The following is a 17586-nucleotide window of genomic DNA, read 5'->3' as shown; positions in this document are numbered from 1 at the left end:
TTTTTAAAGCATTTTAGCTCACCGAGACGTCGGCGTCGGCGTCCGGACCTGGTTAAAGTTTTTGTTGCAGGTCCTGTATCTAAGCTATTACTTGTCCTATCTTCACCAAACTTGCATGGATGATGCATCTGGACCTACTTATGGACTTGAAAGACTTGGATGCTGAATCTGAGTCCTAAATTTCAGATGCTGGAGGAGGTAAAGATTGTTGGACCAGGTTAAAGTTTTTGTTGCAGGTGCCCTTTGATAGCAATATCTAAGTTACTGCAGGTCCGTACTTCACCAAACTTGCATGGATGGTGTGTCTTGTGATACTGATGCACCAGACAGGCTTGAGTGCTGAATCTGAGCTATAGGTTTCGGATGCTGGAGGAGGTTAAGGTTTTTGGAGCAGGTTAAAGTTTTTGTTGCAGGTGCCCTTTGATAGCAATATCTAAGTTACTGCTGGTCCGTACTTCACTAAACTTGCATGGATGGTGTGTCTTATAGTACTGATGCACCAGACAGGCTTGAGTGCTGAGTCTGAGCTAAAGGTTTCGGATGCTGAAAGAGGTTAAGGTTTTTAGAGCTGGTTAAAGTTTTTGTTGCAGGTGCCCTTTGATAGCAATATCTAAGCTACTGCAGGTCCGTACTTCACCAAACTTGCATGGATGGTGTATCTTATGATACTGATGCACCAGACAGGCTTGAGTGCTGAATCTGAGCTAAAGGTTTCGGATGCTGTAGGAGGTTAAGGTTTTTAGAGCTGGTTAAAGTTTTTGAAACAGGTGCCCTCTGATGATTATATTTTAGTTATTACTTGTCCTAACTTCACCAGACTTCCATGGATGTTGCGTCTTATGATACTGATGCACCTGACAGGCTTGAATGCTGAGTCTGGGCCATAGGTTTCAGATGCTGGATATGGTTAAGTTTTTTGGAACAGGTCACATGTTTAATAGATATAAATAGTACTATTTCAAACTTGCATAGTTGATTAAACTGTAATATGAATGAATCACAAAGGAAGCTTCAGATGCAGAGCTTGATCTACATTATCAAGGATGCTAAAAAATATATCTTAGTTATTACAGGTCCTAACTTCACCAAACTTGAATGGATTGTGTGTATTATGATGCAGATGCACCTGACAGGCTTGAATGCTGAATCTGAGCCATAGGGTTCGGATGCTGGATGAGGTTAAGTTTTTTTTTAACAGGTCACATGTTTTATAGATATAAATAGTACAATTTCAAACTTGCATAGTTGATTAAACTGTAATATGAATGAATCACAAAGGAAGCTTCAGATGCAGAGCTTGATCTACATTATCAAGGATGCTAAAAAATATATCTTAGTTATTACAGGTCCTAACTTCACCAAACTTGAATGGATTGTGTGTATTATGATGCAGATGCACCTGACAGGCTTGAGTGCTGAATCTGAGCTAAAGGTTTCGGATGCTGTAGGAGGTTAAGGTTTTTAGAGCTGGTTAAAGTTTTTGAAACAGGTGCCCTCTGATGATTATATTTTAATTATTACTTGTCCTAACTTCACCAGACTTCCATGGATGTTGCGTCTTATGATACTGATGCACCTGACAGGCTTGAATGCTGAGTCTGGGCCATAGGTTTCAGATGCTGGATATGGTTAAGTTTTTTGGAACAGGTCACATGTTTAATAGATATAAATAGTACTATTTCAAACTTGCATAGTTGATTAAACTGTAATATGAATGAATCACAAAGGAAGCTTCAGATGCAGAGCTTGATCTACATTATCAAGGATGCTAAAAAATATATCTTAGTTATTACAGGTCCTAACTTCACCAAACTTGAATGGATTGTGTGTATTATGATGCAGATGCACCTGACAGGCTTGAATGCTGAATCTGAGCCATAGGGTTCGGATGCTGGATGAGGTTAAGTTTTTTTTTAACAGGTCACATGTTTTATAGATGATAGCTTGCATAGATGATTTAACTTTATTATAAATGAAACGCAGAGGTTGCTTCAGATGCAGAGCCTGATCTCCATTATCAAGGATGCTAAAGAAATCTCCTACCTCACTCAAACCTGCTGGAAAGATAGATGTGTTTGATGATAAATGATATAACATGATTCCTAAGATATAGTATTGTATTGTATGAAACAATATTGTTTAATATGATACAATATGATATCATATGTAATATTATAAAAAGTTATATGATACGATATAATAATATTGTATAATTATATAATATTTTACTTTATCACATAATATTGTATCATTTGATATGATACAATGTTGTATCAAATTATAGGGTATCATATGATACAATATCATATCATGTATCAAAAATGATAGTATCATACAGTATCATACTATATTATACAATATAATATCATATGTTACAATGTTATGATGTATTATGTAATATGATATTGTAATATAATACTATATTGTTTAATACATTATGATATTGTATTATGTGATCAAATACAATAACGTATAACACAATACAATGTCATATCATACGTTACAATATCATAACTCATCATTGTTTATTGTGGTATTTTATTGTATTATATGATATATGTTGTAAATATGATAGGATGCAATATTTAATTTTATATTATTGTATTGATTAACATATGAACATATGATTATCATACACTTTTTTAACAGATGATATACGATATTGTGTCAAAACAGAATCCATGAATATCCAAGATCATAAAGTATGATTTTCATTTAATATGATAAAGGTGGTCTCATAAAGGTGAAGTCTCATAAGGGTGATGTCTCGTCTCGGTGAGCTTTGTAATCTGTGATTACCTATGTTTTAGTATATATATTTATAAGCGGCTAATAATTGATTTCTTTTATTTGAAGCGGCAAATAATTGATTTCTTTTATTTTGTCTATCATTTTTTCTTGGAATAGCAATACTTAACCAAACATGTACTTAAAGAGATCAATTTGTGGTTATTGTGTAATCAGTTATTTATTGAATAAGATTTAGTATCAATCAAAAATTTAATCATATCAGTAATTGTTTCGAGGCGTTTGTTTTTATAATCATTGACTTTTAATGTTGATTTCCACGGGGCAATGACTAACATGAAACAGGTCACATTTAATTTGCCTTTGATGATATGGAGCTCAATTATATGTGACTGTCCAAAGAAAAAGGAAAAGCTAAGACATTAGCTAACAGATATTTAGATACAATACTTCTTAATGTATTTTTGTCAAATATATCAAGTGGATGTTATCATAATTTTTTAAAAATATTTTTGAGTTTACTTTAAGGTGTATGTGATAGTTGCAATATGTAATTTTTAAAGGACATACAGTTTCAAATAAATGAACAAATACTCATTCAACTATCGCTACCGAATAAAATTGACATCCCTAATTATTTTCTATATTTACATCTTCCAAGACTGATTTCCTCTATATCTTACGGAAACTTATATAGTTAATTCATAGCTCTATAGAAACAGCCACACTAAAATCTACAAGACCCATTTATTGATTGGTCAAAGGCGGGTTATGATTAGGTGGCGATCATTGCAGATAAAATTTACACAAAGTTTTGGTATATTATCTTTTGTGGCTTATCGTAGACTATTTAGGTTCGAAAATCTCTGTCCAAGCAGTTTCAACTTTAGAAATAAAGCGAAATTCATAGGTGCAAGATTTAAGCTGTATGGAGGTTGGTTGGAGTGCTGCAAGAGCTCAAAATATCAGTTCTTCCATCTTTAAAGCTCTGATTTCATTTGGAATCCATTGTCTTTGACACATGTCAGCCATCTTCAGCAGCATCTATTAATGTTTTGATCTCCATCAGAGATTTTCCTGCTTACACACAAAATATAATAACAGTCCGGTCTTCCAAGATATATTAAATTAATGTTAATGTTTTCGGTTCAATTTTCAAGCATTGGTCATCCATTTTTGGTGATAAAATGGTCATAAATTATCAAATTTAATTGATCCCAATGACATTCATAAGTGTTTGTCATGGAATTAAATCATATGAAATATTGGGCATTTACATACCTTTAAACCTTACATTTTCTAATGAAAGATAACCGGAAAATCCGTACAAAATATAAAAGCATAATAAAACAAGAATGCTACCTGAAGCATATCTAATCATAAAGATTAAGCCGTAGCCTATATTTCTTATGGTGCCTTTGAGAAAAAAACAAACAATTTTTACTTATTTTTTGGAGAATACGTTGTTAAAATCTGAAAAGTTTTGCTAATATCAAGCAAGTCTCGTGCTTACAATCAAACTTGTCCACAAACTTTTCTAACAACCTAATTGGTATTCAATTAAGGAATATATTTATATTTTTTTCCAATTTGTATACTTTAAAACAACATTTTAAAACCACTATTTTTTTTTTTTAGAAAAGCTCAAATTGGATAGTGTAGATTAAATTTTGTTCAAATCATGGTCTAGAGTGGAGCCACAATTGGGGGGGGGGGGGGTGTGAATTTTTACATAAAAATATATAGAGAAAATCTTATAAAAATTTCCTGACCTCTAAAAAATTATTAGGTCAGAAAAGCTCAAATTGGAGTGCATTGATGAAAAAAAAGTTTTCTGGTCAATTTTTCCTTTGATGCATTAATCAATTGAAAAATTATTAAATTCATTTCTTAATTAGTTTATTGTTTACAGAGATAAAAATTTATTTAAACGAAAGTTGGTGATAACTAATGATTAACTACTTTTGATGCTACACAAATATAATTTAGATCTTTTTGAAAGCGGCAGAAATTACCATATTCATTACATGTCTGATTTTTTCAAGGTTTTTGAACATTTTTTTTTACATTTCTCAGATGAAGATGTGAGGAATGTCACAGATTTTCAATGTATTTTGGACAATACAAGTAATCCACAAGAGTTCCGCTGTAACTGGAATTTAGGAAAGTACCTCAATCCTGCATACCTAGATGTTAACATAATTTTGTAAGTATATTACAGAAGATAACCAGGCTCCGATTTCACAAAACAAACTTAAGTGAAATCTCAGACTTAAGTCTGAGTTTTTTCTCAAATATTTGATTTTTTCTGAAATTTGAGAAAACTCAAATCTCTACATTTCAGAAAAAAATCTTAGTTTTCAATCAATTTGAGAAAAAAACTGAATCAAGGAGGCCGACTCTAGCTTTCATTGCACATGTTTTTGTGCATTCTAGCGTACTGTAGTGTATTTATACTACTTATGAAATTTTTTCGAAATCATTTATGACATTGAACACAATAAACAAAATACTGATAAAAATAGTTAGCAATTTTATGAAATTTTTATTTTCTAAACGTTTTTTCTGTTGTGCACTGCACAGCTCTTTTAAACTCTTTTATTTTTTAACCATATGCCATTTAAACCAACTTTAGTTTCTTTGCGCAGTTTAAAGAAAATCCACTTTCTAGTTCTTTTAAGGGACCATCTCAAAATAGAGGTACATTTACGATAGGAATATATAGACTGTCATTTTTCGCACTTCCAAGCAGATTTAAAAAATACTACAATTGCTTGTTTTATCAAATTATCAAGTTATATATGCTTAGTCATATCATTTCCTACCTTAAACGTAAAAATACCAAATTCTACGATGTGGATTTTAGTGGGGACCATCTCCAAATATTAAAATGCACTAAATTTTGCTCTATTTTTGGAGTATTACAAAAGAAGATTGGTATTATATACATTCATTAAAAAATTAGTTAAATGTCCTCCAGGATAGCATTATTATGTGTATACACATTCAACAGACTATGATTTTTACTTTTTCTTTTATATTATTTCTTATAACCTACTCCAACAAATCTTCATGTTTTTCACAACGTCATAAAAGCGCAATGGCAATGATCTCCTACCACACAACGGAAAAATCGTTAAAAAAATATGAATTTCCTTAAAATATCTAATAAAAATTATCTGTATTTTGTGTATTGTGTTCAATCTTATAAATACTATAAAAATTTCATAAGAAGTAGAAATCCACTGTTTTATACCAGAATGCGCAAAAACATGCGCAATGAAAACTGACGTCGGCCTCCTTAAGTGTTCTTTTTTAAATCAGAGCCTGGTTTACTTTATACCCATCAATTTTCCCTTCTTGATACAGTCAATTTTACAGACTATGATCCAATTTTCCGGATCACCACACTGTAAGTTTCCAATTCCGTATCACCACTCTCTGAAACTGATGACGTATGCAATAAATAATATCTGTATTTTAGCATTTTAAAGAGTTTTAAAAAATAGTTTGTTATATAAGTAAACGTCATACAGTCAGTTTTAAATAGATATATTTGTAATTAAAACTTTTAAACAGATAAGGGTATATAATAAATTTATCATTATAAAGAGCCTGATCATGTCTAGTTGCCAGGCGGAGATCATCAGATCAAACAAGATGCTTTGGCAACGACCCTTTGGATCAAGTTACTGTTGTAATTTTTTTTACATGACTTTAAGTTTGGGATTTTTAGTCAGATCATTTTGCAATTGGCTAGTTGGCAAGTATGTCTATGAATATTTTTTATGCCCCCCTTTGTAGAAGGGAGGGCAAATTGCTTTGCTGCTGTCTGTCTGTAGGTCGGCGGTCGGTCAGTCCACCAACAGTTTTCTTGCTGAGTTTGCTAACCAACCTATAAATTTGTCTCAATGACATACACTTGTTTCCATACACAAGTTTTGCGTCTAACAGTGTCATTTCTAACAGGTAATCAGTTACACGTGCTGGTATAAGCTATTCCTCCTTTTTTTTTAACAGGTCAGTAGACAATGGACAGAATAGTGTCAATTGTCCACAGAAGAAAATTAGAGAGCAGTGTGTCTGGACAGAACATGATGAGCCAAGCATTAATTCCATGTCTAAAATAGTCATACTTAACGTCACAAACTTAGAGTTCAAGACTTCCAAGATATTTAGAAAGGAATTCTGGACACAGAACATTAGTAAGTATAGTTAATTATAATACTGTGCACAGGAAAATATTTGCCCCTGTTTCATTTTTGCCCCTTTTGCCCTCACTCTCAGTGGGAAATTTAAGATTGCATTGGTAAATTCTGATGTTTTAAATTATTTTTCTTAAATTTTAACACAACTTTTCTGGGTGAGTTCAAGATGGGGCCAAACAGTTTGCATGAAGTTGTATAGAAGGGCAAAAAGAAAATTGATACCAAAAATGACCCAGTATACAGAACATCGTTATTAATGTGTGTATATATTGCTCAGTTTCTTATTTCCAGAAAAATACCATGGTAGTCTATACTATAATTTAGTGTAATTGACATATATATATATATATATATATATATATATATATATATATATATATATATATATATATATATATATATATATATATATATATTTGGTTTGAGTAAAAAAAACCCAGAAAACATTTGTGTAAAATTGCTTAGTATCAGACTGTCTATTCAGACATAAAAATAACACATGTGGTGGGTTCTAATGCTACATTTATTCTGACTAGACGTTCACACAGATTGATACTTTCCCATGCACTTTAATTCGTAATTTAGACATGTGTTAGTCTCAGCTCCATAGACATTATTATACAGCAAGCACTAATGGCTAGCTGGCTGATTCAGGTATAGATAAAGAGGTGATAATGATTTGTAACAATAGCTGCTCAAATTTTAAAGTTTTCCAACTTTTATCTCTTACTACTGCCATATTAATTAGCTTTCATTTCGTATCACTACGCTTATTGCTTCTAATCTGCTATATATACCTTAAATATTCATACTCCATTGTATTTTACATTAGCTGGTATTTCATTCAACTAGTACAGTCCCATAATTTTATTATCCCCCCACCCCTCCCGTCAGTTCTTACTTCACACAAAGATTGCTTATGGCCTGAGGGTGTGTCTTGATTTTAACCCAAGGTCATTAGGACAAGTTCAATGTCACTGGAAGGTGCACAATTCATGTCTCAGTCTATGTCTTTCAGATTGAAAAACATTGAAAGTTCTTACTTCACTCAACGATTGCTTATGACCAGAGGGTATTATATGATTATGACCCAATGTTATTTGAGCAAGTTCAAGGTCACTGGAAGGAAAAGTGCAAAATTTGTGTCTGGTCCATATCTTTCTAATGGAGAAACATTGGAAGTTCTTACTTCACACAAATATTGCTTATCACCTAAGGGTGTGATGATTTTGACACAAGATCATTTAAGCAAGTTCAAGGTCACTGGAAGGAAAATTGCAAAATTTGTGTGTGCTTTATTTTAAATGTTTCTTATGGAGAATCATTCACACAAAGGTTGCTTAAGACCTGAGGATGTGTCACTTGACCAAGGTTCAAGGTCACTATTAGAAAATGGTGCATCCATTACTTTCCGATAGAGAAATACTGGTACTTGAGCTATTATATTTTCTTAGCTGGAGCATCATTTGTTAGCTTGCTCACATTACCTCTTGTTTTCATTGGAAACATGCTGTCAGGAAAAAATGAAAGCAAGGGTATACAATATTTGGAAATATCAAATTAAACAAATCACTGACCAATAGGCCAGCCATTTATATTTTTAAAATCCTCATTGCAGAATGCTCCCATTTTTGGATAACTGTTTTAGAGAGGAATAGGACACTACCAAACTGATGCATACTGTCAAGGGGTCCTCAACCACCACAATATAACTGTACAGTAGTTGAGTGTTCTGTTCATATGTTTCAGGTTTACTTTCAGATAAATCTGTTCATGCTGATTATATTATAACTTTGTTTGTAGGTAAACCTGCACCCCCAAACTTCATCAACGCCTCCTCCTCCTCCCTGGAGAAATGTGGCTGTGCCTCCATTACCTGGGCGACCATACCCGGAGGAGTGAACACAACCTCTTCTGTCACTCTGAAGTCAAAGTGGAACACCGTCCCTCTGGTGAGTACAAACCGCGAACTGTAGAGCAATTTTTCTTTATTAATTGTTTATTACTCGACTTCATGAATATATACCTTAGATTTAGTTTCTGTTTGTTAAGTACTATTTTAATGGCAAAATATAAAAAAATTTTCACTTGTTTTCACTTTTTAACTTACCTGAACCAAAGGTTCAAGTGAGCTCTTCTGCTCACCCGTTGTCTGTCTGTCCATCTGTAAACTTTTGATAGTTTCGACTTCTCTAGAACCATTGGGCCAAAATTAAACAGACTTGGTACAAAGCATCGTTATGATAATTGTTTTACAGTGGGCATAAACCTTTAAAATCTTCTTCTTAAGAACCACTGCACCAGAAATGCCAATTATACACCAAAGCTTCTAAATTGTTAAAATCATGATCCCAAGAATAATACTGGGGCCCCAAGAGGGGTTCAAAGTTTAACATAAAAATATATAGGGTAAATGTTTAAAAATGTCCTTCTGAAGAACTGCAATTCTACAATTTATGAGATTACTATGCAAGCATCCTGATTTATTGTGGATTCTAAATTGTAAAACTAGTGACCCCCGGACTTAAACTAGGGACCCCAAGAGATGTTTAAAGTTTGACAGAGAAATATAAATCAAGAATGTTTAAAAATCTTATTTTCAATAAGTACAATGATACAATGACTTAATGCAAGCATTCTTAGAGAGGGTAGATTATAAATTGTTAAAATTGTATAACCTGGACTAATACTGGAGTCTCAACAGGGGTCAGTGTTTAACTTTGAAATATATTGGGAAGCTATTTTAAAAATATATATATATATATCTATATATATTAAATGATACTATGGACTGTTGTTCTGGTGAGCAATGTGGCCCATGGGCCTCTTGTTTTGATGATGTCACAAAAAAGCTATAAATGTTAGGTTTTAATATTTTTTTATGTATTGGGTTATTATAGTAATTCATGAGGACAGTTTTTTTTAATTTCTATACTGTATGATTGAGAATTGAATTACTAATTGAAAAAAAAATTCAATGTTTACAACATCTACACTCAAATTAACACTGCATGTTTTTATAACTGCTTAATAGTTTTTGAGTGAATATATAAACAAAATGAGGTTCAAAAATAGTTTATTTCCTTCCCTGTTTATATGTAATTTAGTATTTAGTTTGCATAGAGGTATGTGTATATTGTAAAAGTTGTCTTACAAATTTAAAGAGAAAAGTTCTACAACAATTACTTGAATTTAAACAAATCTGTAAAATTCTGATGGTTGTAAAATGATTGAGTTGATTAAATTTGAGTTTTAGAGAAAATCAAATTTCAATGTGTTGCTAGACCTCCATCAAAATGTTATACACACATTGATACTGCACCTATAAACTTTCATACACCCTGTGAAAAATGAATCAGTAGATAATATCAAGAAACAATCTGCATGCATATGGAGTAGTTTATAAAGGTCAAATGTGTACAGTTTTTTTCTGTAAATAGTATTGTACAAATTCACATCCACTTTATTTGTATTAATTCAAGAAAGTTATGTACATGGATGCATATGTACTTTTAACAATTTAATGCATTTGTTATTTTTTTTTTACGTGGAATATGTTACATTCCAAACAAAAATTGTTATTACATGTTATATATTTGCAGTATGTTTTTATGAAAACTGCTACAGCCAGCTAAACAGAAAAACACATGTTTAGTTATTGTTGAGATAACCATTGTGCCTATTGTTTTCAGACTCACACTGTGAATACAGACAGCAGTCTGGAAGTCTGTAACCTGGTACCAGCCACCAATTACATAGTGGAAATCAAGATCAAACCTGTAGGGGGAATGTATTACAGCAACACGGCAGATATGGACTTTGAAACTTGTCACACAGGTGGGTTTTTCAGTGAAATGCTGTTGGTATACTGAGATTGTGACATTTTGAAACTGTGACATACAATGCATGTCACAGTGAATAATGACTACTGTATAAGACCAGACCAGTCTGAGGAAAGCGTTGAAATTTGGTTTGATTTGAGAAGATTTATTTCTTATAATGTCTTTTTGTAAATGATTATAATGATTGCAATTTATTTATTGTATCACTTGTAATGCTAAAAAAATCTTCAAATATTATATGATGGAACTAGCTTCTTTTCAAGATTAAAATATTATTGACAAGTTACTTCAAAGCAACAAAATAAATTGTGCAGTAGAATTAAGGAGGCTAGATGGTTATCAATAAATAATATAAATATCATCTTCCAAATAAATTTTCTTGATTACTTAATTGACATCTTTTAACAGTAAAACTGATTCCAAAATTGTGGTTATTGCTGTTTTCAGTATGCTAGTATTTGATAGTATTTTTCGGTTTTGATCTGTGAGCATTGTATACTGGTACATGTATAGGGACTGTTAAAATCATGAAACTTAGTTCCTTAATTGTGTTAAAAAATACTATAGAGTGACCTAATTCAACTGTATAAACTCATTTATTGAATAAATGTTAATGGTTACAATAGGACTGGTGTTTTTTTTATTATAGCCCCATCTTCGGCACCTCATATGGAAGCCAGTGGATATTTCAGTAGAGACTGTGCCAATGGAGATCGCCCTGTGGTGGTGTATTGGGAGGTAAGATCAAATTAATGTTAAAATGTTAAATAAATGTTAAATGAATGTTAAACTTCATTGATCTGTCCAACTTTAAAAAAAACTGAATATTTAGACAATTTTTTTAGTATCAAACATTCAGTGTTTTTGTATCAGCATGTATATTCATAAGTAAATATTCTTTTTTTTATTAATCAGTAATACTCACTGTTTTATGTTGATAATGTAGACTGTGATATACAGTAAAACACGCTTATAATGAAGTGCCAGGGACGGGCGATTATACTTCATTATATAAAAAGCTGTATTAATTTTATCCATCAAGTTTACAATGTAATATAGTCACGGGGAATGAAAATCACTTCGCTGAAAGCTTAAATTCATTTTAAGCATGTTCACTATAACTGTGTTTTACTGTACATTTATAGCAAAGCACTGTGGACCTGTATAATACCGTCACATTAATGTCCATGATTTGTTACAGTATGAGGGGTTAATTCCTAGCCCTCTGATTGGCTAAAATCTAACAATCTCATTCTGGCTCGACAAATATCGTACATCTTAGATAGCTAAATCATAGTATTAACCTCAAAACAGCAACAATTGTATAACATTCAATGTGAAAATGATTATGCAGAAAGTTATAGACTTTAAATTTACAATATACTTTAAATATACTGTAGACCGGATCGAATACCGGCGTCCAATAGCTCAGTTGGTAGAGCACCTGATAAGAGATTCAGGGGGCCCCGGTTCAAATCCCGGTCTGATCCGTCATTATTTCTCCATTCCCGTTACAATACAATGCCAGTATATTATATTCTGGTGAAAGTAGTATACAGTTCTTTCAAAACAGCTTTGACTTTTGAAAGCTTCTCATTACTGTACTTGTAATAAAATAAAGTGCTTAAGCATATAAGTTTTTTATTTTACAAATTATCAGCTGCATCATTTTCATTACTGTGGAATCATTAAAATTTGTGGGGCTAATTTTCGTGGATTGCTTAAATTTTACAGGTTTTAGGGGAGGTAATTTCGTGTATTAACTTATACCTACCGAAGAAAAACAGCTTTATAACACTAATTAATTAATTTGTGGAGGATGTTATTTGTGAATGAAAGGTACCCAACATTTTTATTAAAATTTATCCACCAGGAAATCTAATGATTCTATCAATTGAACATGTACTGTTTTTTTAACTATGCAGAAAATTAACCAAAAGTTCCATAACGGGCATTTGTTAGAGTACAAAGTGTTTGTGGACGATGCAGAAGTGGGAGCAAGGGGTCCTCAAGAAGTGTCCTCCTCTCTCTCTATACCATGCGAGGGGCAGCATAATGTGTCAGTCAGAGGCTGTAATCAACAAGGGTGCTCTCCAAAGGCCTCCATTCTGATTCCAAGCTACAGAGGTAAAACTAAAAAAAAAAATAATAGAAGTCTTTTGCTATACAGGTAAATATCAGAATCTCGAACAAAAGATCTCTTGGATGTATATTGTTGTTAACATTTATATCTCATATTTTTTCCACATTCAGTGAATTTACACAGAAATGGGGTCATTTTATATAGATATATTGAATTGTTTAAATAAATGATATGAATAAAGTACCTGGGACTTGTAACATAAAGCATGCTAAAATCATCGAAGACTGTCTGTGGTACAATATTGTGATGCCGTTAGAACTTACATGTAATAAATAAAATAGTCATTGTGGATTTCTTTTCATCATTTGTTCTACATCTTACCTCACCAATAAGACAATTCACATAATCTAAGTATAATTTCTTTAAAACCATATATTGAATTGAGGTTATAGTCATTTTAAAGATCACTGAGGGTTTTTTTTTTCTTTAAACGTCCTTTTTATACTTCTGTAGTTTGACATATAATTATATACTAGTCACATTTACCTCTTGTAAACTCGCCCTTACGTGCTTATAACCTATTCAGCAGTCCACTTGCATACTACATGTATTCGGAAAATGTTATAGCTTATTACAACCACTGTAAATATCTATATCAATTTAACCAAAACTTTGATATTGGTGATTATTAAGATATTAATTTTGTGTAAATCATGTGATAGATATACTGTATTTAAATGCTGAATTGAAATTGTTTAACAAATAAACTTCTAAATCTATGTAAAACAAAACTTAAGATCTGTAGAAGCCACCTTTATCGGCCACTTAAGTTTTAGGTAAAATTTCCTAGGTAAGCACTCTTCTAGTTACATACTTACATGTAAGTTTAAGAATGAACTTAAGTCCTACTTAAGCACTGTCTTAGACTTAAGCACTATTATGTTATCAGCCCGAGGTTATCAAATACTTTTCCAACCATACATATGTACATAATGGTAGATGGTGACAACTAATGAACAGATGGTCACACAGTATCCCAGTATTTGCAGTAATTGTTTAGTCTGTTACAATTAATACCTGTAACTGACTTGGGTGGCTGTATAGTGATAGGCATATTCATTAAAGCAAGCACAGCTTTCTGATGTGAATTGCCAGCTATCACTGCATCTCTATATAGAATAACGCATGGGTAAAGTACATGCTGGGGCTACATTTTAAATAAAATTTGACTGCAAACCATACTTACCATGGCAATCTCAGTAGTCCTTCATCCAAAAAGGATCATGCATATGTAAGATGGAAATTATCAAAAGAAATTCATTGAACTCATTTATGAAATGAAAGTTTTCCTATCTGTAGAAACAGTGGATCTGCAGAGAGTTGTAATGGAACAATCAGAGAGTGAAGTTCACCTGACCTGGTTTGGAACTGAAAATGAGGCTTTAACAGCTGTAGACATTGCCTGGTGTAAAATGAGACCTGCAGGTTTCAAATGTAAAGTAAGAACTCAATACATGCATTACTATTCTGCCATTATGTATAAAGGAAATTAACGAATTTATTCAATCTGATAGATTTTTCAACCTTTTAGATACATACATGCATACACAAATTCGAGTTGTAGAATTAATTGCTTACCTGTTAACCTTTCAAAGCTACTATGTGGGAGAATTTCCCCCTTATTTGAATTACAAACTTTACTAATGGGAGATTTTGGGTAAATTACATTTTATCACGTGAAAAGTTATCAAGTGAATGCAAATATATTATAAAAAATTGTAAAATACCTTTTTTTTTTTTTTTTTTACATTTTTAATGCATTAGTTTCAATCATTTAAATGTAATTATTTCTATGAATGCCAGTTCTTGTGTTCCTGTGTTCAGAAAACCATTATTTAGTTTGCTTGATACAATACGAGGAGCAAATGGTGTCACTTTTTATATTTAGATTTTAGATTCTGTTTTTTAATATTGAAAAAAGAATTATCTGTGGACCATCACTGCTGATATCTAGGATAAAACAGGAAATTTATTTTGCTTATTTTGAATTGGCAGTAGATATAATACAAGTTGAATAATGTTGCCTTATATCTTGGATATATTTTTAACACACAAACCTATACCTCCATCATCAATTAGAAATTATCTCTTTTTTAACATCTATAGCTTTCCCCTAACTTATAAATATTAATTTTAAAAAATATGTCAGATACTAGATGAAAACATGTCATCGTCAATCATGGTAGGCAGTACTTTGATGAATTATGATTTTTTCAAATCAGCTTTTGAAGTCAAACTCAAAGAAAAACCCCCAGTGGTTGTTGAAATAATCATGTCAGGAATCAATCGCTTAAGGGGGAGACAAATATGTTTGTGGGAGATGTTTTGAATTCTAGGCCGCTTTGCGGGAGTCTCCTGCAAGATGAAGGAGGGTAAACAGGTATGAATCGATTTTAGACACAAACTGATGATATGAAGTGTATATTTGTTCATCTTAGATTCAGAGGGGATAGACAATGATGTAAGTTTTGGATAAGTTTTGTGTATTTTGATGGTTTTTTTTTTGGTTTCTGTCCTGCAGGATGAAATCCATATTCTTAGAAGTGAAAATGCTAACAGCATAGTTCTGCTTCAAGAAACAATCGGTCCATATATTGATGAAAAGCTCTTTGGTGTAGCTGCCATCAATAATAGAAACATCAGCAGTGGAGTTACATGGCAGGATGAATGCAGATATGTAAAGAATGCAGGTATGTTAGTGACATTATCACCAAGGTCTCATTTGTTGAATAAAACAGGAAATTCAGTGCTGAAATATCATGGATCTGAGTACTTGAACTTTCTTCCTGTGTGTGATTACATCATGTAAACAAAATACATTATTTATTTTATGATACATGAGAAGTTCCTATTCGCAATAAGCATTCTAGTGTCTCAAAATTGCATTTAAAAGTATTTAGCAGACAATGATTATTTTTAAGGAGCTAGAGTTGAAGGATTTCCAACTGAGAAGTTAACACAAATATTTTCATCCCTTTCTTAGTATGATTTGCAATTATTAGAATATGTTTTACCAATGTTTTGTTCGCAGTGCCCCCAGCTGTTCAGCATGTGTCCCTGCTCCCCTCTCTCCCAAAGAACAGTCTGACCATAAGCTGGGCTCCGATCAAATGTGACTCAGGAACTAACAACGCTTATATCAACCAATACCAGATCATCTACTGCCAGCAGCCTACAGCGGACACCTGTGATAGTACGAAAACATTTCTCAATACTATTTGTAATATTACGGTATTATGCCCTGTATTATGCGGGGGGGGGGGGGGTTATAATGCTTTGCTGCTGTCTGTTTGTCTCTCTTTTAGTCTTTCTGTCGGTCGGTCTGCAAACAATTCCTGTTCATTTTCTTCCCGGAGGTCGCACATATTAGAATGAAATTTGGTATACAGATTTATCAGAATAATATCTAGGTCAAGTTCGATTTTGGGTATGATAGAGTAATTTTCTTTAGAATTGCGCCCCTTGAACATAGAAAAATTCCAATAATTTGCAGTTTCCGTTGATTTTGTTCGCAGAGATTACACTCGTTGAAATAATTTGTTATACAGATTAATCACGATAATATCTAGATCAAGATCGATTTTTTGTACGAACAAACAATTTTTGACAGTACACCCATGGGACTTAAAAAAATTCCAATTATTGCAGTTTCCTTCCGAAAATGTTTCCAGGGTTTAATTGAAGCTTTCACACCTTACATTTCAAATTGCTATGATTTGAAAAATATTTCTGTAGTCTTAAATTCTGATGTATGGTAAATGGATTCTGATCACTCATTGACATAAAATGTTTTATGCTAAGGTTTGCATTGAGTAATTCACATATTAATAATAAGAGGCATTTATATCTCATTTTTTTCAGCCTCAGAGGTTTCCATGGTGAATGTGTCTGCGTGGGGTATTACTCAGTATACTCTCAGAGATCTGAGGCCTGATGTGGAGTATGGAGTTATGGTCAGGGCCCTATCTCTGACAAAGGAGGGACCACAAAGTAAAATGATTACTGGACGGCCCAACAATAACGGTAAATCAGATAGGAGCAAATTAATGTACGTCTTTACAGCCCAACATATTTTGTAGGGTTTTACCTGGAATCAAAACTGTTAAAAAAACAAATATAATTGATTCAGGTTGGTGAACTCATTTAAAACAAAAAAAATTGTTTGGGTAGGTGACTTTCAGACATGTTTGGCATAAAAAATACCTTGATTTCCAGACCAACTCTTATCAGATTTCATGATTCTATACCAAGTTACTCTCATGCTTTGAATTTCGACGTTTCCAGAGGGGCATGAAGATTTGTCAATAAAACTTAGTTTGGTCAATTAAATCATAGGAAGTCACAATTTTATGAAATAATAAGAAAAATTACATGTGCCACCCTCTAGTATCAATATTTCAACAAACTGGCAAAAGAACCAAGTAAAAAAATTTGTGGCCTCAAGAAAATATCATTTTCAACTGTCTATTACGTTATGATTTTGATGATGGAATATTTGTTGCATCAAATTTGAAAATTGGTTTTCAACTAAAAATGGAAAAAAAAACAACAAAAAAGGATCTTTGGCCTAACTTTTTAATCATTTTATTCAGATAAAATTAGATTATTAGCTTATTAGCATGTTTCAACTTTTACTAAACCACTA

General features: G+C 32.4%; 1 protein-coding gene across 2 annotated transcripts in view; it reads left to right on the top strand.

Moving 5' to 3' along the window:
* Positions 1-17586, top strand: part of LOC128168360 (uncharacterized) — a 35178-nt gene that overhangs the window by 6141 nt on the left and 11451 nt on the right. For both annotated transcript variants that reach the window (XM_052834610.1, XM_052834609.1), the window contains 10 exons: positions 4825-4954; positions 6769-6953; positions 8760-8908; positions 10649-10793; positions 11448-11536; positions 12724-12925; positions 14241-14380; positions 15463-15631; positions 15973-16134; positions 16803-16964. In XM_052834610.1, coding sequence (XP_052690570.1) covers positions 4825-4954; positions 6769-6953; positions 8760-8908; positions 10649-10793; positions 11448-11536; positions 12724-12925; positions 14241-14380; positions 15463-15631; positions 15973-16134; positions 16803-16964 — 1533 coding nt within the window. The remainder of the gene's footprint in view (positions 1-4824; positions 4955-6768; positions 6954-8759; positions 8909-10648; positions 10794-11447; positions 11537-12723; positions 12926-14240; positions 14381-15462; positions 15632-15972; positions 16135-16802; positions 16965-17586) is intronic.

The sequence above is a fragment of the Crassostrea angulata genome, chromosome 10 (assembly GCF_025612915.1).
Source record: "Crassostrea angulata isolate pt1a10 chromosome 10, ASM2561291v2, whole genome shotgun sequence".
Taxonomy (NCBI): domain Eukaryota; kingdom Metazoa; phylum Mollusca; class Bivalvia; order Ostreida; family Ostreidae; genus Magallana; species Magallana angulata.
This window is presented reverse-complemented; position numbering and strand designations above follow the sequence as displayed.